The sequence below is a fragment of the Macrobrachium nipponense genome, chromosome 30, assembly GCF_015104395.2.
Source record: "Macrobrachium nipponense isolate FS-2020 chromosome 30, ASM1510439v2, whole genome shotgun sequence".
Lineage (NCBI taxonomy): Eukaryota > Metazoa > Arthropoda > Malacostraca > Decapoda > Palaemonidae > Macrobrachium > Macrobrachium nipponense.
In genome coordinates this window covers 62,514,886-62,536,851 of record NC_087218.1, presented here as the reverse complement: position 1 = coordinate 62,536,851, position 21,966 = coordinate 62,514,886, and the positions used below count along the sequence as shown (strand labels likewise).

General features: G+C 38.1%; 1 protein-coding gene across 1 annotated transcript in view; it reads right to left on the bottom strand.

Moving 5' to 3' along the window:
* LOC135202180 (uncharacterized) overlaps positions 1 to 21,966 on the bottom strand; it is a 300,747-nt gene that overhangs the window by 159,436 nt on the left and 119,345 nt on the right. The window contains exons 5-7 of the mRNA XM_064231435.1: positions 16,051 to 16,197; positions 6,924 to 7,080; positions 5,613 to 5,778 (exon numbers count right to left, since the gene is read on the bottom strand). Coding sequence (XP_064087505.1) covers positions 5,613 to 5,778; positions 6,924 to 7,080; positions 16,051 to 16,197 — 470 coding nt within the window. The remainder of the gene's footprint in view (positions 1 to 5,612; positions 5,779 to 6,923; positions 7,081 to 16,050; positions 16,198 to 21,966) is intronic.

Sequence of the window (21,966 nt, the reverse complement as noted above, 5' to 3'; positions counted from 1 at the left end):
TTCCCATTTTCTGTCAGATTTTCTAGTGCCACTGTCTCCTGGGGGGAGGGGAGGGGGGTGGGTGGGCACTTTGATTATATATATCTGCCAGGTAAGTATGAACAAACTTTATTGTATCATAACAATATCATTTTGTTCATGAATCTTACCTGCCAGATATATATATAGCTGAATCCCACCTTTGGAGGAAGGGGGAGACAGACTCGGATTTGGGAAACTATTTCATTTATATGATTGATATCTTGGTTCCTTACCTGTTAGCATAGCTGACTTCATGAGTGCCGTCACCCAAGTCTGCTTCTGCTTTACTAGAGACTTCAGCAAGGTAGTGACCTGCGACGCTGTTGAGTTCTAGAGGATCTGTCAACGGGGGCGTTACCACAATGCAACTAGATCCTACATTATAGACCTCCAATTTGGGTAATGCATTCCTAGAGGTGACCAGCACGGACGTGACCTGTGTAGCTGGTGCGCTCTAATGAACTGTCACGGGGAGCGTGACCACAATGTGACAGATCATATAGGTGTTGTTTAGACACCGAATGCTGTTAATTCTTCACTGGAGGTGCCAGCAAGGACGTGACCTATGTAGCTGGTGCGCTCCAGATGATTTGTCAACGGGGACGTGACCACAATGTGATAAAAACATTTTACCCTACTATGAGGGCGAAGCAAAAACATTACCACCTGACCTAGCCTATCTGGTTAAACTTCGTATAACCAAGGCTAATGGAGGGAAGTCTGCCTAAGGCAGCCGACCCAGACCACAACAAACTAAACACCTATATAAACATAATAAAATAAAAAATAAAAAGAAATAAAATTAAAAAGTCCAAACAAACATATTATTTCCTAAATGATAGGAAGAGTGCTACTCTCTGTCCCCAATATAGTGTCTGCTGCGACATATGGGCCCAAAGAGTAGCAGTTCTCGTATGTAGTCCTCACCTCCCGAAGGTAGTGAGAGGCAAACACTGAATTACTACGCCAAAATGTGGCATTCAAGATGTCATTGAGTGCCATGTTCTTTTGGAAGGCTACCGACCACTTCATGCGCATTCACCTTCAACACTTTCATATCACTGTCTTGACAGGATGAATGCGCTTCCTTGATGGTGTCCCTCAAGAAAAAAGCCAAAGCATTCTTTGACATTGGTAAATTTGGCTTCCTTACCGAACACCACAAGTTATCAGAAAGACCTCTACAATCCTTCGTCTTCTTTAGGTAGAATTTGAGAGCCCTGACAGGGCACAGAACTCTCTCTGGCTCGCGTCCAACGATTTCGGCCATCCCTTTAATGTCGAAGGTCCTAGGCCAAGGGTTGGATGGATTTTCATTTTTTTGCCAGGAACGTAGGGCTCAAGGAACAGACCGCGTTATAACCTTTAAAGTCCACGTACTTGCTAATCGCTTGCACCTCGCTGACTCTCTTCGCCATCGCCAGAGCAATCAGGAAGATAGCTTTTCTAGTAACATCCTTCAGGGAAGCCGTATGCATAGGTTCGAATGGACTGGACATGAGGAACTTCAGAACTACACCCAAGTTCCAAGACGGCAACTTGGGTTGTTGAACCTTTGTTGTTTCAAAAGATCTCAAGAGATCGTGAAGGTCTCTGTTGTCCGCGAAGTCCAGGCCTCTGTGCCTAAAGACAACTGAAAGCACACTCCTATATCCCTTGATTGTAGAGACTGCAAGTTTTAGATCCCTTCTCAGATATAAAAGAAAGTCAGCAATCTGGCTCACAGAGGTCGTGGTGGAGGAAATGCCGTTCTTCTTGCACCAACTCCTGAAGACTGCCGCCCACTTCGATTGGTACACTGCGTTGGATGAAGCTCTTCTTGCACTGGCGATAGCTTTCGCCACTGACCTAGAAAAGCCTCTCGCTCTGGCCAACTTTTGGATAGTCTGAATGCAGTCAGACTCAGAGCGGAGAGGTTTCTGTGGTACCTCTCGAAGTGGGGCTGTCTGAGTAGATCTGTCCTTACTGGAAGCGTCCTCGGGAAGTCTACTATGAAGGCCATGACCTCTGTGAACCAGTCTCTCGCAGGCCAGAACGGGGCGATCAAAGTCATTCTCGTCCCTTCCGACGCCGCAAACTTTCTCATGACTTCCCCTAAGATCTTGAACGAAGGAAAGGCGTACAGGTCCATCCCCGTCCAGTCCCAGAGAAGTGCGTCTATCGCCACTGCCGCTGGGTCGAGTACCGGGGAGCAGTACAGTGGAAGCCTCTTCGTTCTGGACGTCGCAAAGATGTCCACGAGCGGACGTCCCCATAACCCCCACAGCTCTTGGCATACCTCCTGATGCAGAGTCCACTCGGTTGGCAGAAGTTGACCTCGTCTGCTGAGGAGATCTGCCCAGACGTTCTCTACTCCTGCTACGAACCTCGTAAGGATCGTGACGTCCAGTGCCCTTGCCCACAGCAAGATCTCCTTTGCCAGAGCAAAAAGGGACCAAGACTGTGTTCCTCCCTGCTTCTTCAAGTACGCCAGAGCTGTGGTGTTGTCTGAGTTGACTTGGACTATTCGATGAGAGACTTTTTCTTGGAAAAACTGGAGAGCTAAAAAGATGGCTGCCATCACCTTTAGGTTTATGTGCCAGGACACCTGTTCCCCTCTCCAGGTGCCTGACACTTCTTCCCCCCCTAATGTTGCTCCCCACCCCGTGGTGGACGCATCGGAGAACAACACTAGATCAGGGCTCTGAAGCTTGAGAGACACGCCCTCCGACAACTTCACTGGATCTAGCCACCATTTTAAGTGACGTTTTACCTCTCCTGAAATTTCAAATTGTTTCCCTATTATGTCAGCACTTTGAGATTAGAGGGTCTGCGAGATCCATTTGCTTTCCTAATCTGTCAACACGTTTGATAAGCGAGCTCAAATCTTCATTTCTGTTTTGAGAATCTGTCATGTGTGATAAGCCTTCTGCTTCGGTCGATCGAATAGAGTACGTGTCTTTTTTTTTAACAGAATCGTCTCATACGTGTATGTCTTTGCTGAGTCCCACATGGAGATTACACATTTTGTGGGTAAAATTGCGTAAGATTTCGAAGCTTCTAGAAGCATTATTGTCTCAAAACGTTTTGTCATCTCCCCTGTCCAGTTTCCGCAAAGGAAGAGAATTCATTATATCTTAGAACCGCGAAGCAATCAGATCTCCCTCTCTCTCTCCATCGCATAGCACTTTTGATCTTAAAGTAATGTAACGATTTCATAATTATAAACTGGTCACTAGTAACTTGAGAATTTTAGTTTGATATTTCTTAAGAGTTTATTTAGTATTATTTAGTGTTTTTTGTGGAATCTGAACAAACGTTGTTGTAACGGCGCCTGGTTTTTGTGAAAGTGTGATACAAGCCGCAGCAAGAAAGAAAGAAGTTGGTATACCAAGGTATAGTGTGTTATATTTTTATTATAGTTGCAACTAATAACGGATAGGAACTGTGGTTAACTAATAACTGATAGGAACAGTGGTTAACTAATAACAGATGGTTACGAAGGTTTGGTAAAAACTGATGGTTACAATGTTTTGAGTGAAAAAGATTTACACTTTTACACATTGCAAATTTTGTGTGTTTTGTGTTTGTTCCATTGTTTGTGCACTTGTTCATTTTCTTATTGAAGTGTGCCTTTTTATTTTATATTTTTTCATTTGCATTCACAATTTAATTGACTTAAGTTATTTTCATTGCCTAATCGTTGCACATTTAATTAAATTTAACACTTGTGAATTAATTTGCATTTACTTGGAATTCTTTTCAAGTTTTATTATTGTTTAGCACTTGTGAATTAATTTCTAATTTTCAATTATTGCCTAACACTTGAATTTCAATTAAATTAATTTTCTTGAAATTTGTGATAAATTTTGATTTAATTTCACTTAATTTAATTCAAGAATTAATTAAACTTTACTTTGTTTTCAAGTAACAGTAATTTTCCCTGATATTGTGAATTTTACTTATAAATTTTGAGTTTAATAATAAATTTTTGTATTTAAAATTTTTATAAGTATTTCATTTCTAACCAGTATATTTGCATTTGATTATATTTATGTTAGGTAGAAACATAGAGTGGTAATTGATTTGCTTTCCTTCAATTTACTTGAAGTGACTTAGAACTAGGGAAGTACTTAGACTTCTGAAATCAGGGAAACACTTAGTCTTTTAAAGTTGTTGATGGAGTGATGCCCTTTGAATAATTTAATAACTTACAAGATTACCTCACACCTGTTTTGATGAACTTAGTCTAATTTTCTGCAATACTGGTAAGTTGTTAAGGGATCACTGTTGCCTTTAGAGTATTCAGTCGTTTAGTACCTGTTATGAGGGTTCAGGTGTCTGGCTTTTGGTGAGGTAATAATTGATGAATGGTAACCAGATACTTGGCACTTCGTAACAATATATATATATATATATATATATATATATATATATATATATATATATATATATTATATATATATATCTATATATATATATATATTATATATAATATATATATATATTATATTAATATATATATATATATATATATATATAGATATATAATATATACATACACACATATATGCATGTATGTATGTATGTATGCATATATATAATTTTTGTTAAAAATGGTTGCTGTTTCAGCACTATTAATCTTGTAGAGAGTCTTCTCTATTTTTCTGACGACAGCTTTCTCTCTGTTGCTCAGACTGGCAAGCAACGCAGCAAAGGGCACGGTAAAATTTGTCCAGATCTACAGGACATTTTCCAGATTTTTTCGGAAGAGTTACCACGCGGACGTAAGGAAAAAGTTTTTTTCATAAATTCACCATAAATCAAAATATTGTGCTAGAGACTTCCAATTTGTTGTAAAATGAAGGTAAATGATTGAATATTACTAGAATGTAAGAGTTTTAGCTTACAATTGCGGTTTTCTACCATTTTTGTCAAGTCAAAGTTGACTGAAGGTTGAAATTTTGGCACTTATCGTTATTTATATGAAAATATTTCAAAACTGATAAAGGCTACAACCATGAGTTTTTTCCATTGTATTCTACATGAAATTGCGCACATTTTCATATATAAACCTCTATGTAACGGTTAATATAAAATGGTGCAAAAACTATGTCAAAGTGACGAAATAATTTCTGAGATGTGTCGCTGATGCTTTTTAGTGCGAGAAGAAAGAAATTCGCGCTTGCACGCCTGGGTAACGATTGTAAACAAAACAACAGCTTGATCCGTGAACTCCCAGCATCCCCCAAGGCGCGTGATTCAAAAGTTTTTGCCTAGTAGGCCTATAACTATTTTTCTGCGAATTTAAAAAAAAAAAACATTTTGTCAACGTTTCGTACGTCGGTTCAGCACCCGACAAACAATTTTTGTTGCCGTTTAATACGTCCAATCGGCGTTAAAGGGTTAAGTTGGCAACTAGGCTATTTGTATATGGAATTAGCTTGCAAGACTATGTTTACATGAGGGTTTCATTTTTTAGGGGTGTACTATTCTGTATTCAGGTATTTTCTATGGCCCAGCATTGGCCTAATCCCAAAGTTCAAGGATTTAAGAGGTAGGCCTGTACTTCCAAGAGATAAGAATCATATAAAAAACAAACACATCCTTACCAGCAACATTTACTTTTATACTATGATACTGCTTCAGAATTTCATCATCCTCACGTAAAATCGCGGGTGTTAACGTTCTCCCCACACTCAAGGATTTAGCCAGTCGCTGAGACTCATACTTAATATCTACAGCCTCTCGTTCTGCATTGTAAAAGTCAATGCACATCTGCAGGAACAAAGCAGTTATTGGGTGAGGGAGATAAAGATAAAGAATAACTATACCAACATGAAGTACAAAGGTTCAGAATCAAATATAATATAAAAGCACACTAATAAATTAAGAAGATAAACACTTTCACATTTTTACAGAGGTAAAACTATTGTTATAGTTAATTATATGCATCATATATGCCACATTCTGGAAAACATCTACTTAAAAAAACAATTTCTACACAATTTTAATTCAATTCTGTTTATCCACTTACAACTGTCACAACAAGAAACATAATAAATACACATATAATCAGCATAAAATCTTAACTAATTTTCACATGAACATTATACTATAGTGACTAGTGTTAAGTAACTTGAATTGTTAATTGTATCTACATCTTATTAAATTATGAAATTATTTTTAGCATATTTACAGCTACCTCACACTGAGAATTATAATAAACTTTTTTATTTTTAGATTTGTTAGCTGAAGGTTGAAATTTCTGTCACACATAGTAAGCATATTTGTGAAAAAATAAAAATCAGTATAAGCATCAGTTAATAAGAATTTGGTTATTTGTAAATTTTTAGTACAATTGGCCTTCAGTATGCATGAGTTAACTTTACAAAGTCTCACTCTTGCAATGTTATATTAAGCTTAAGATTCTTTTATTAATACTGTAATATTTATGAAATACTGTAGCCATGATTTTTTTTATTATTCTTTGCCTTGTATTATATGACCAGTAATGGTTATTACATGAAGCATATGAGTGTTTACATGGGCATAATCAGATTGTTTGTATGATTGACATACAACCAGTTTAAATTCTTTCTTCTTATTGATACTGTACTGCATAAAAAATACACTGTATAACCAATGAAGGTTATTACTCTTGGAACCTATAACCCATGTATACTGGAGACCAACTACAAGTATCATAGTAAGTATTAGCCCTATGGTTGTGTGTAATTGTATTATGTTTATATTTTGTCAGTAAGACTAGGTTTTAAGAAAAATACAAGTTTGATGTAAACCTCTGAAATCCTACAAATATCACCCCAACAACTACATATAAAATTCTAAAAAATAAACTGTCACTACAACTGAGTACTGAATAGTGGTCAAGCTTAGGTTCACAAGATCTCTGAACTTACCTCTAAAGATGATGCCACATGGTAAATGGCTCCATTTAGCTCTAATTTACGAAATATATATGCAGGATCTGGGTTTCCAATGTCATTTTGAAATGGTCTAATTAATTCTATCAAGTGTTTGTATTCATCACTGAGTAGCCGAATTTTAAAGAAGTGTCTGTGGGAAAATTAATATAGTTAATTTAAATACTTAATTCCTTATTATTTGCCATTATTCATATTTTAACTATGAAGGCATTCACCACCAACATATAAAAAAAATAATTTCAATACATCACATCATAAGACCATTGACATGCAACTTAATTATAGTATCTATGACAAGGGGGATGGGCAGAATAAAGCTTCAAATTCCGATCCATCATCAAATTCCTAAACAAGAAATTGTAGTAGATCAGAGTTCATCAATACCCTTTACTGTGACAAAGGTACAAAACTAAGGCTAAGAACTACGAAAAAGGATCCCCACCTAATTAAGATATAAAACACCCAAATTATGGAACATTGTTGATGATGTGAATGAATAAATTACTTTGAGTTCCATACTGCAACCTGCACAGAACCTGACCTATCAATGAAAGAGATAAAGGAGGCACTAAAGAAAATAAGAAATGGCAAAGCTTCTGGTGAAGATCTGATTCCTATAGAGCTACATAAGTTATGGGTTTTGGTGCTCGCTACGTTTTAGGAGGGTCTGGCTGTAGCCGAGGACTGGGATAAGGACCTGATATGCCCCATCCATAAGGCGGATAAAGCTGATCCCTCAAACCATACAGGTGTTTCTCTCATGTCACATGCTTTCAAGGTCTATAAAAGCTCTAGAAGGTAGGCCTGAGAGGATATACTGAATCAAAACTGGGCGAGTAGTAGAATGGTTTCAGACCACATAGGGAAACATCCAAGATCTTAACACTTAAAATGGTTCTGGAAAAGCTAGGAGTGGAATGAAGATAAATATATTGTTTTTCCAGACCCAGAGAAAGCCTTTAATCATGTCCACTGGACATGATGACTTGTTTGATGTCAAATCACGTGACAGGGAGGGAAAATCCTCTCATCATTGTAATTTATACTATATCTGGATAACTGAATGAGAGAAAGAGAAACTCCATGATCAGAAACTTATTTATCTAATGCATTCAGAGGACCATGCAATGATAGGAGGTACAAAGGGCTTTCAAAGACAACTAGAAAAATGGAACAACACTAGCAAACAACGGAGTGAAAACCAGCAAGGAAAAAACAGAATTCATGCTGTTATCAAGAACACCTAGAGATATGAACATCTCACTTGAGGGTCAGGTTTTGCATCAGAGTAGAAATTTTAAATATTTAGAAATGATGTTCTGTGATGAAACTTAAGGATTGGAAATATACAAATCAACAAATTTAATAACTTATACTACCTACTTTACCCAGAAATATGCTGTACCAAGAAAAGTAAAAATATTTCCATGTACCACTATAGAGAGACCTGTTTTGACCACCTATGGCCACAAAGTTTGGATATTATCAAGAACTAGGAGTTAAATTCAAGCAGTATAAATGAAAGTACTCAGACTGATAAAGAGTGTTTCAAGGCTTGGCAGAATACAAAATAGATACGTACATCATGAGTGAACTGGATGTGGAAAGAATTTTTAAGTTATTTGAAAGGGACAGCTAATATGGCTTGGCCACGTAAAATTAATAGAGAAGGGTAGATGTCCCAGGAAGTTTTTGGAATAGCTGCAAAATGAAAGAAAACCTGTGGGAAGACCAAAGAAAAGATGATAGGTAAAGTTAGATACAGCAATGCAAAAGAAAAAAAAATCTCTATATATTGTTGAAAAGAAAAACTTGTTTGACAATCGATGAATATGGAAAGAACTCCTCAGTCATTTGTATTTTTCTGAGATAAACAAACCACAAACTTGTTGTAGAAGCATTCCTCAGCACAAGGTGGAGAGATCGCTAAAACTGATTAACATAGCCAAGCACTTTTTCCTTGCAACAAGGACTAAGCAGGGTGGTTGAGGTGGGAATATGATAAAAGGCTCTGGTTTGTATATCCAGAGAAAAATACAATTTACCTTACTTTAAAACTTTGAAATTTGTTTCTTTGGGAGTACAAACCGTTACCTTTAAGTAGGTGACTCACTCCTTAGGTGAGAGGTAATCTCTCAACTGAATGACAAGCTGAATCTCCATCCAGAAATAAACATGGTCAAAATAGTAAAGCATGGGATCACTAACTCCTGTAACCTCCTGCTATAGCATAGCTTTGGCAGTGGCTGGCACATATTAGAAAATCTTGAAGAAACAAGTGTGACTCCTACAAGGAATGACACAATTGGTCTGATGGCAGTTAAATTTGGCCAATAGATATTGATGAGTTCAGATAATAGCTATACTTAATCCCCCCACCTACCACTAAAAGGGAGAAGAGGGAGAGTTGCATCTTGTAAGCTGAAGCTATAAGACCCGATGCTTGATTGGGTAACTTATGCGCATCATATTCAGCCAAAGCTGCTGCTTCACCAAGGGAGGAAAGAAGGAAAAAGAGAAGAGAAGAGTCAGTCACTCTACCCTTCCACACTTGCCTTATGTCTTCTGTGCACCTTATGAGAGATGCTTTACTATCTTGAGCTTGGGTAACTATAAAACCTGTAAAGCTGCTACCAAATAGACTGATACCCTTTATCTAGAAGGGATACAGATAATCTGAGCTCTACAGACACCTGCACTCTTTATCTGTACTATTGAAAAGTTTCTCCCAAATGCAAGGGATGGTCCCACATCACTGACTTTGCAAGCTCTTGCTTGAACTGTGCGACTGTCCACTTCAGTGGACGAGTCATACGCTTTTTTTATTACAGTATCTTCATGGACACCATCTTCTTGTGCTTGGCAATACTACTGTACAATCTGACCTCTTAAATCTGGGAATATGTGGTTCAGCTGATTCAAGACTATTTTGAACAAGGTGCCTATCGTTCTTGACCAGCTACAAATGTGGCACCACATGTCATTTCAGTTTCTGGATCTTTATGGATTTCAAAACTGAAGTTTCCTTCCTTCGTACATACAAAAGCAGTTGATTTCCAACAAAAACCTTCTGCAAAACTCCAAAATATTCAGTATACAAAAGGAATGTAATGTGTCTATACAGGCAGTCTCTGGTTATGGGCACTTGCCTAGCACCAAAAATTGGCGATTTTTGGTGCCGATGTCTGGTCAGTACCACCGATACATACCGAACAGAGATGCCATTAACCGCCTATCAGTACCAATAACCGAAAATCAATTTTATCTGCGATTTCCGATTTTCAGTTATCATCATGCCATCAGGACGGAACCTCCCCGCCTTTAACCGGAGGACTGCCAAAGTTGCCAAACCTCTGGCCTAAAAAGGTGGATCCTTTTTAGGTAATACATCCAAGTTTGCACCAGACACAAAGTATCTTCTCTGGATTTGCACCATGTACAAGTGTATCTTCTGTGGATTTGCACTAGGCACTAAAGTATCTAGTTTAGATCACTGTAAAGAAGGAACTGAGAAACTTTTATCTTCCCAGGGGCAGACTGGTTTTCACCATAAACTCAGGAACAAACAAGAATGATAGTTTCACAACCTCCAAAGTGCTAGAAAAGATAAGAAGTCCATGTAAGTCGCCAATACTATGCTTTTGCTGAAGCTAAGAGTCTTTAGAGAGAAATATCAGTCCAAATGTTCCCCCCGCAGGGTTCATACAGTGCCCGAGTTGGGCTGCACAGGATGAGTCAAGTCCCACACAAGAGGCTGAAGCTCACAAGGAGGACAAGTCTGCTTTAAGCTCCTCATGAAATGCATGGATAAACAAAGTGAAGCAGAATATCTATGCCCTTCAGTCTGAAGATCTTTACCTTACAGACTGAGAGGAACCTTTCTTGGCAACAGTATATGAAGCAGTCTGCAACCCAATAACAGTAGCTCTGTGACACTAATCACAGATGGCCCAATTTCCCTTGACAGGCATCCCTGCTTACTGGTAGCATTGGTTAACAGCGATCCAGTTTTACAGAGCTTGTCTAGCAATGGAGTTAACTGGATTTTCAGTGCCAGTACGCAATTTCCGGCAATGGTAAGCAGTTTATCAACGTTGATAAGCAGTTATTGGCACCTGTCCCTGGTTAGCTGTGCCATTAAGCTGGTTATCAGTGCTATTATCACCGATTTTTGGTTCATCACACTCAGCTGGGAATAGAAACCCCCATTACCCAGGGACTGCCTGTACATGCTAGATGTGGATCTTCTGAGGTACCCAGATATCTTCACAGACCTGAAAAAAGTGTCTCACTCTTGCAAGGGCTGTTGGAAAAACTTCAAGCATGTACAGATGGATGGTTTATACTGACAGATACAGACCTGTGAAAATGTGGCTGATAAAGGAGAGCCAGACATGGCAGAATTTCTTTAGGAAGCATTTCTTTATACACCTTGAAAACGAGCACCAGAAGACTGCACATTATAACTATTTGGCATGGGGTCAACAACAAGTTACCAGTCATTCTGACCCTAGTGTCATCAACACTTGGGTGATCTCATGGAAATACTAGTGAATAGAGGAAATGTACAAATGACAAGATTGTCCAAGGGAAGTTAGAAGGCATCCCTAGGAGCATTCAGGGATCTAGCATAAGAAGCAGTAAACCAAGAGCTTCTGTGCCATCTTGTGGTAAACAGGTTGATCATCTTTGTTCCCCAAGGTATGAAATGCCTTTACATCATGTAAGGCTATAAGGAACCCTTGGTCCTGCTAGACAAACTACTTACTTATGAATCTGCCTTGCTAACTTACTAAGGGAGATTGTCCTCTCCTGTTAGTTGACATATGCCAGTATGACCATATTCACCTTGCAATGCTTACACAGATGATGTTTGTGTTTTGCCACTCAAGTGAAGCATGCATGTTGCTCAGGCATGTGTCTCTTCCTTCCTTTGATGTCACTGAGAACTGAAACACTTCTGGAGGCAGAGAGTTTAAGGCAACTCCTGCAAGGAGATTCCTCTCCAACCAAAAAGCAAGGTCCTCCCTGACCTTCCAGCTCAAGAGCACAAACAAGGGGGGAGTTTTTCGTTTGAGGCTGATCAGTGTAACCTTAGTTGCCACCAAAGTGAATGCATATGGGACAAGCTTCTACAGAGATGACAGCTGACAGAGATGCCCAGCCAATGCCGAGTTTGTTGTTCCAGCCCAGATACTTTGCTTGCTGCTTGGATATGAGGTCCGACTTCTGCTGTTTTACAAAGATCACTAGTTTTTGACAAAATGAGAGAAAACAGTGTTTGTTGTGCACAACTAACCCTCCAAGGATGCTAGAACTAGTCAATCATACAGGTAATGCAACAAACAAATCCTGCAAATGGGCACATGCCAATATCAAGGCAAAATATTGGGAAGGCTTACTGCTCTTTATAAAGGAAGAGGTCTGGGTTCCTTGTCTCATTTTCCAAACTAAATGGCCACCCCTAAAAGCCTGGTTGCTGATCCTTTCATCATCCTGGTAGGTATCTCAAGGAGACAACATGACAGTTTCCAAACACTGGACCAAGACTACATGGCCACCCTTAAATACATGGTTGCTGATCCTTTCATCACCCTGGGTTGTCTGAAGGAGACAATGTGATGATTTGGAGTCCTCATCTGTTCTCCACTCACAACCATATCTTAACTTTCAGAAAGAGTAAGCTTGAGTTTCCCCAAGCCAGAAAATCCAGTAGCTGAAAGGCAAGATTCATTTGAGAGTAGCTCAAGATAGCTCTTGATCAAAACTTGCCCTGAGTTGTATTAAGTTGTATTTTAACAGAGATCTTTCACTTTCACATTCACAATTGACCCCTGATCCCTTTTACCAGTCAAGAGCAACCAGATTCACTGAAAAGCAGCACCAATATGCAATAAATGTGCCTCGCTGTCAAACTTCTCAGTCCCAGAGGGCCTTTATTCCTCATACCATTGGACTGTGGAATATCCTCCCAGAGGATGTCATGCAATTAGAACTTAAGAAGTTCAAGCAAACGTGCAATGTGTTACTACCCTGATACTATTCTCCTTGGATTCTAATAAGCTTTCATACATGTATTTAACTTATTTTTTCTGTTTTAATTAGTGAGATCTCTTCTTTATCTCATCTTACTACTTCTTAATGAAAACCATATTCCTTGGAAGCTTGAATTCCAAGTCAATGGCCCCTGTTGGATTGTTCCATATGAATAGTTTTTATCTTCTGAATAGTAAATAATAATAACTGACAAGAAAAAAGATACCCCGTCATGTCTTTTCATTAGGCTTAGACAGAGAATAAGCTACATCACTCAAACAGCTAACCATCATTTATTATTGTCCCCTGCCCCATCATTCCTGGCCAAGAATGAGAACAATTTAAAGATGAAATCTTGTATTCTGATAAAGAAGCTCAATTTGTCAGATTAAACATTATGCTCGGTTCAAGCACTTGTACCTAGAGGTCATGGCAAACATCCCAGAGGATCCGTTTTTGTACTTCCTGGCACAAACAAACCACTCTCTCTACATGGGCTGAGAAAAATTTTAGTGGCCCTAATTGGAAAGGCAGACCCCAATCCTTTCCTAAGTCGTATGACATCTGGAAAGTACCGTACACAACTGAACCTCTGTTTTCATACATAATCCGTTCCAAAACCTCCCATGAAGTCTGAAATGTACAAAAACAGAGACAATAATTCCCATAAAGAATAATGTATATACAATTATTAATGCATTCCAAACCCCCCAAAAATATTTTTTTTAAATATATTTTGTAGGAAATAAACAGTTTTACACACAGAAAACAATGAGAAATAAATGTAAATGAATAATGAAACAAATAATGAACATTTAACATCATTCTTACCTTTATGGAAGACTTTTGTTAGCATATGGAAGACAGAGAGAAGTTGGGGAGGAGGAGGTATCAAGGACCTATCTAGGGTTACTTCTCCAACTGTTCAGACATTTGCTTCTTGCCGTCTCTTTAAAATTTGCCTTAAGTGGAACAAGGTATTGTCATTAAAGATGTTGGAGACACGGATTACATCATCTCTGTTGGGATGATAATTCTCCACAAAGTCTTTTACATCACTCTTTCTAAACATGTCCTTAAACCCTGAAGTAGGCACATTATGTATGCCTGTTAGCTTTCTGAATTTTTCAAACCAGCCTCTGCTGGCCTTAAATTCACTAACAACAGCACTTGTAGGCATTTTCTTACTCTGATAGGCATACTTCACCCTCCAATTCTTTGCTACGAGTTCTTTCTCACCATTTTTACAGACGGGTTGGCACTTGGAACTTTCTTTGGCCTCATGATGGCTTATTTAGTGGTCATACTTGAAAAAAAAGCACAAAAATCAACGACCACAAAAGCAGAATGTCACGAGAGAACACATGATGCTTTGTTTGGGTGCTGGTATGGGGCCTAGTCACGCAGTGGGCCCCAGAAGGAGCATTTCTGAGTGTACGAAGTCCAAAGAAACGTACGAAACCCGAGACAAAATTTCGTAGGAAAAAGCCTACGAAAACCGAATCATATAAACACTGTGGTGCCACTGTACATCGTTGACTTTCTACGGAAACTTTTTTTTTTTTAAGAAGTCTCAGAATGTGCAGGGTGGTCATCAGAAACAGTATATTCCTAAAACATTACTGCCATGAGCTTAAAAAATTCCACTACACTTTGTACAAGGGTCCTTTACAGCTAGAATAGAAGAAGTTAAGAACCTTGACTACTGGGAAAGACTACAATTTTTAAAAATATATGGCCTAGAAAGGAGAAGAGAACGCTACATGATAATACAGGCATGGAAACAGATAGGAATTACCGAAATCATGGAGCTAAAAATATCAGAAAGAGCAAGCAGAGGTAGATTAATAATGCAAAAATTATACCAGGAAAACTAAATAAAACACACAGGACATTAATCCACTATGCACCAGCATCGAAAATGCAGCATCTTCTCAATGCATTGCCATCTCATCTGAGGAACATATGAAGAGTGAGCATAGATGTGTTTAAGAATAAGCTTGACAAATATCTAACCTGCATCCCAGACCATCCAAGATTGGAAGACACAAAATATACCGGAAGATGCATTAGCAATTCTCTGGCAGACATTAGAAGTGCCTCACTGAGGGATCTGGGGCAACACGAACGAGCTGTAAGGTCTGTTAGATCAGTAAGTGGTATGGTAAGTCCTGACCCCGTGGGCACAATGGCAGAAAACTAAAGGTCATTAAGATATAGGGGAAGGTGCAACAACACAGCAAACAAATCCAGCATATTTAAGAAAGTAACTTTAGAACTACATCCTAATATTTATAAGTTCATGTTTAGTTTCACATTCTTTATTGCCAAACCTATGGTTATCTGGAATAAAAAGAATATGGTTGGGAACTTGTGGCTTAACCTTGGACAAAAAAATTTTATCTGGGTTGTTGGAATTGAAATTTAAGATCATTAAGCCATTTTGTCACCTGTCAATTTCTTTGGTAAGCTTCTTTGAGGACGAACAGCGGCTACACTATGAAAAAAACAGGTTTTGACATGGGAAAAACATAATTTTGGTAGCCATTGCGAGTCATCAAATCCACCCACTTTCCCTGACGAAAAGGCATAAGATTTGGGTAAATAGTTACCCTTATTCAACACAGACCTAAAGAGAGTAATGAGTAAACAGTCCCATGCAGAGGGTTTGGTTGACACAATAACAGCAAAACTGGGTTTCTGGAACAAAAAACATTGGCGACTCTTGTGACAAAGACTACATACATAATAATGAGGAAAACTGCCAACCTACAAACTGTTGCCACATCTGTTTGACAAGGATGAAGGGAAAACCAAGGTAGTCACTGCAGACAAGAGACAGAGCCAAAGCCCTCTTTGCCTTGAGGCCTTTATATATATATATCATTGTCTAAAAGTACTTTTCTAGCCTCGACCAACTATGAGAAAATTCTCTGTGATTGGGTGGTTTGTCTTATGGAGCCCTGGAGGGACACTATAAAAAAAAATTATGAATACCTAAGATTACTGGAAAAGCATAGCAAAAAAGCTTTAAAAAATTACAAAATACTACACTTTAAATTACCTGAAAGGGTGCTTGTAATATAATCCATATAAGGCATACAGAGAACCAATTCTGGATTTGGTGCTATGAGGAGGCATAATAAACCTCTTTGTAAGAAAAGCAACTTCTTCTGAAAACTCGAGCAACTCCTTGAAATTTTGGCGTCCCCTGAAAAAAAAATAGCTCGATAAATGATAGCTGAAAAAGATTTATATATAATCAAATGTCCTTTGAAACTTCACTAGCAACCCTATTGCCAACTGCAACCAGATCCATAATAAAGGTGAAACATATTTGCTACACTAGAGTTAACTATGTAGTCTAATAATTATACATAAACCATCTGGAACATTACATTAATAATAATGTAATACTGTTACATTACTGAAATCATCGTACTTTCTCAATGGTTTCTTTGCATTCAGTCTACAATTTTCAAACTGCTCTATTCAAAATGATCCTTCAGTTATTCAGATTAATACAGCCAAGGTCCTTCTGAATATAGAAAATTTTCAGATATGGGAAAACATTCTATGAATATAAAAACAAACTTCTTACCTTTACTTCCTCTCCCTTATCACTAGTATACAGTACCTTATGCAATACATATGCTTATAAACAATAAACGCTATTGTAAAAATATAGAACAATACATTCCCACCTTCTACCCTGCTATTTTGTATAAAAACAAAATACAGTATGAACTGTACATAGAGTAAACTATCATACTGTACAGATGTAAATGTTAAGTTCATTTACCAAAAAACCCCGTGATAGATAGGAACCCCCCTCTCAAAATGCTTATATGTAATACCCTACTATGTGATTGGCTCCTTCCAGCCAATAGCTATCACCACGGAGGGGAGGGAGAGAAAGAAGGGGTGAACTGGGTATGTACATACCTTAGACTAAAACGCTATAACTGCTTTTTATTCATTCAAACACAAATATACCTAAAATTATTATCCTATAAAACACTTTGATATCATTTCAAAGTAATCTTACATTTTTATCTTTAAAAATATGTGGCTCACAGATACTAATGAAAACTAATAAAGTTTACCCCTGAGAGAGAGAGAGAGAGAGAGAGAGAGAGAGAGAGGAGCCGAGAGAGAGAGAGACGAGGGGGAGAGAGAGAGCCGAATGAGAGAGAGAGAGAGAGAGAGATACATATGCACATTAAAAATAGTACACATTTAATACACTACTGACAGTACTATTCAAAGGAAAATACAGATTTATTCACAAAACCTAAGAATATATACAGTATTAGTGAACATTGAATTAAAATCAACCATACAATAAAGTGAAACTCCCTCAAAAAGCATAGGAGCTACAAGCCAATTAGCACTAGCTGCACTAAATCTTGCTCTGTTATTGTCTCTTCTAATTTTTGCAACAAATAGCGAGTTGTGCTAAAAGTCAATCAGCACTGAGGTAACATATCCTTTATTTTTGGTAGTCACTGTTGTCCTCAAAACCATCCCACTTCCCTGACAAAAAGACAAAGGATTGGGTAAGGGATCATCCTGCATTGACCAACAGAAAGGAATGTACAAAGAAATTGACATGTGATGAAAAGCTCTCAAATTTTAATCACAACAACCCAAAAACATTTTTGGTCCAGGGTCAAGCCACTAGTTTCAAGGCCTCTTTCTTTATTCCAGCTGGGTATGGTTGCAGTATTGTCAAACCTTCCACAGCGATAGCTAGCATACCCACCTCTTAGGAAGACCTGTGATTTACTGCTGTAGTGCCTATGGGTCAAGACTACTCATGCCACCTACCGATACTTAGTGTAGTTGAATTTGTTCGAGCTCATGGCAATAGTGTTGTTAAAGTGTAGGAAAAAATGGACCTTTTGGGATGTCTGCCTCTAAGTGAACATTAAGTAGTTAAACTGGACATAATGTTTTGACTGCTAAATCTAGTTTACTTAGAATAGGATATTTCCTTAAAGGAATCTCATTCTTGGCTAGAAAACAATAATAATTGATGGTCAGCCATTTGTGTGGTCTACTGTCCCCATCTAAAAGAGCTCAGTTTGCTAATACGAGTTCATGATGCTAATGCAATCAAGATCGTCTATTGTAGCTTGTGAGTTGTGGTTGTAATGGGTCCACTGAATAGTGGGACTGATTGAAGTCTAAGCACCTTGTTCAGGGATCAAGAAATTGAAACCTTTCAAGAGTGGGTCTTTGTAGAGCAAAGGATCGTAGAAGGGAAGTGAAGTTTTATACTTTAGTCAGTCAAAAATTCATAAGTCAATGGTTCCGTTAATGCTGCCTTGTATGGCATGATTGTTGTAACTGCAAGGGATAAGAAAGTTAAAATTGTTTCTTTAGAATTTCTGACTGGGCTCTCAGTATGGATATCATCTAACCATATCTTCTTCACACAATGGTACGTATTGCCAGATATATGAAGTCTGTAGTTTTTGCACTAGGTACCAAGCAATGCTGGGCGAGTAATTTTCATGATTGATAACATTTAAAAACTCCACCCATACAGGTCTTGGCTCAGAAAAGAGGATCCGTAAAAGACTTTCCTTCCTGCTGACTCGGATAAAACAGCGAACAGTATTGGAATTTTTCCAATACTGTTCACTGTCCATTGTTAAAATAATAAGAGGAACCAATGCCTGAGTGGCTAATTTGGGCTATTAAGTAAGCTGTTCCTTTGAAGGTTAGTAGTTTGCTCAACACCTTCAAAATGTGGAACAATGAAGGAAAAAAATACATTGTCCTCCATTTGCTCCAGTCTTGTAGGATGGCATCCCTTGCTGTTGCTTGACTGGCAGTTTATGATTCTTATATGTAGCAAACAGTTCCAGTTGTGGAAGCATGTTGGCTATTTTCTTAGAGAGTGGTTGTCTAACATCCACTCTGTTGAGGTTGTCATTTTCCTTGATAGGAACTCTACTATTACACTGAGAGATCCTGTAATTGTGCCATTGAAGGATGGCTAGCATTATCATACTGAGAGGAGACAAGAATCATCCCAACCTCTTGATGTAGGACATTTCAGTCATATTGTCTAGAGCCAACCAAATGTTTTTTTCTGGAAACTTGAGTTTTTTTCTTTTGAGTGACAAAAAGACAGCCATCAGCTCTAAGAAATTGATATGACAATTCCTGAGTAGCTGACACCCTCCCTGCCACCTGACAATCCTCCCAATTTTCTCTTGACCTGTTAATGAGGCACCTGTGTGTATTGTTACTCATACAGACTGAGTTGTCAGGGTGACCTGTATCGCCAGATTCCTTCCAGGGTCAAGGCCAAAGATTCTCCCCAACTTTCGACCCCCAACCATACTATTCCTACTGGTATCTGCCTCTTCTCTACCTCTGCCCTTGATAGGCATTCCAATTGCTGTTTTTCTTTTTCATACAAGAGGGTCTTTGGACCTTGTGAAAAAGATTTTCTTGAAGTTGTACTTTCGTGAGGCGTCGTCCCTTCCCAACACCTACCTGTCCGTGAGGAAATAAAAACCTTTGGGAGTGATTGAAGGCTTACCTTTTAAAGCAAGCCATTCTGGGTTGGGTAAGGGGAAGTTTCAGGTTCTTGTTTCCTAAATTCCCCCTTTTTTTTAAAATAGAGTAGTACTCAGTGCAATTCCGGTGGGGGGCTTGCTTGGTAAGTTTTAACCACAACAGACTCCTCAAACAGGTCCTTGGAGAAGGGATTATTATGCAATAATGAAATTACTCTGGGAAGTGACTCGGAGCCCTCCAATGTTTGTATTTGCACTTTTATGCGGCACTCTAAAAGCAATAGAATGCTTGCCATAAGACTTTCGGCCACAACAAAAACAATTGTTCTGGAACATTTTGGAAGCCTTTTGATGGCAACTTCCACCAAGGTAGTAGAGGTTATAATACTATAGAGGTGGATCCTGGTATGAAATTCTGCCGAGGCTGTTGCCTGTAAGATTCTTCTCATAGGGGTCCTGAAGTGCTGCATGGCTGAAAATAAAAGGGGCTCTTCCCCTTTAGAAGAGAGTTGTAACATTACCCATTCCTTGGTGGAATTTTCCAAAACTGGGATGACCATGGCAAATGGTTTTAATTCTGCCATTGTCTGGTCTTTTAAACAATGCAAAAGTTTGAAAATCTGTATCTAAAAGATTAATCATTTTGAATATGAAGAGACAGAAGGCTGGGACTCCTTGGCGAGCAACTTGGGTCATGGTTAACGATGTCTTCTGCAGTTTTTAAGGACATAGACACGGGTAAGGAAACAGTTTCTGTTAGTGGTCTTTCATATATACAGCTTCTATCATAGTTTTTCTCTCATTAATTATATATTTACTATAGGGAGAAAGAATGTGCATTGATGCATCTAACCAAGGAATATATTAGTATCATCAGGGATAGTATTGGAGCCCCCATCATGTTTTGATTTAAAGTTTTGTATTCAGAATTCCAACACTACAACTTATTTGGGCAATATTTGCATTCCCTCTTACCTCTGGGTTGCAGGATGCAGTACTTTTTCACTCTGGAGTGTGCTTGACTTAACTTAAATTCTATGTATTTTGGAATCATACATCATGTCCTTCATACATTGCCATTCCATGGCAAGGGCATTTTCTGATGTTATTCATAATTTCCTTAAGGAACTGATCAATTGCCACAAACTGTGTATCCCTTTTGGGAAGCTTACAGATTTTGACTGAACTTCAACAACTGAACTGTAACTGCCTGTTAACAAATGGGCAAAAGTCCTAGGTAAGTTACGATACCAATCTGAAAATACAGCCACTTCAGTTGGAGTCAGATGGATGCTAGTATATATCCCTTTTGGGGGAAAGATCTTCTTTAGGCTACTGGTAGGATATTTCCTTAGAAAGGGGGTTCATACTCATACATAACCCTTAAACGCGGAAAAATACTTATAGATCTACCAGCCGAAAACTCTTGAATCACGCGCCTTGGGGATGCTGGGAGTTCACGGATCAAGGTGTTGTTTTGTTTAAAATCGTTACGCAGGCGCGCAAGCGCAAATTTCTTTCTTATCGCACTAAAAAGTATCTGTGACACATCTCGGAAATTATTTTGTTACTTTGACATAATTTTTGTACCATTTTAAATTAGCCGTTACATGAAGTATTATATATGAAAATGTGCGCATTTTTATGTAGAATACAACAAAAAATACTCATGATTGTAACTTTTATCAGTTTTGAGATATTTTCATATAAATAACGATAAGTGCCAAATTTTCAACCTTCGGTCAACTTTGACTCTACCGAAATGGTCGAAAAACGTAATTGTAAGCTAAAACTCTTATATTTTAGTAATATTCAATCATTTACCTTAATTTTGCAACTAATTGGAAGTCTCTAGCACAATATTTCGATTTATGGTGAATTTATGAAAAAACTTTTTCCTTACGTCCGCGCGGTAACTCTTCCGAAAAAAATCATACATGCGATTGTGGTAATGTTTGCACCCTTTTAAAATTAGCCGTTACATAAAGTTTTATATATGGAAATGTGCGCAATTTCATGCACAATACAACTAAAAACAACCCAAGGTGTAGCTTTTTATCAATTTTGAAATATTTTCATATAAAAAATGATAAGTGACAAATTTTCAACCTTCGGTCAACTTTGACTACTGAAATGGTCAAAAAACGCAATTGTAAGCTAAAACGCGTATATTCTAGTAATATTCAATCATTTACCTTCATTTGGCAACAAATTGGAAGTCTCTAGCACAATATTTCGATTTATGGTGAATTTATGAAAAAAAAATAATTTTTTCTTTACGTCCGCGCGGTAACTCTTCCAAAAAAATCATACGTGCGATTGTGGTAATGTTTGCACCATTTTAAATTAGCCGTTACATAAAGTTTATATTATGAAAATGTGCGCAATTTCATGTAGAATACAACAACAAAATAATTGAAGGTTGTAGCTTTTCTCATTTTTGA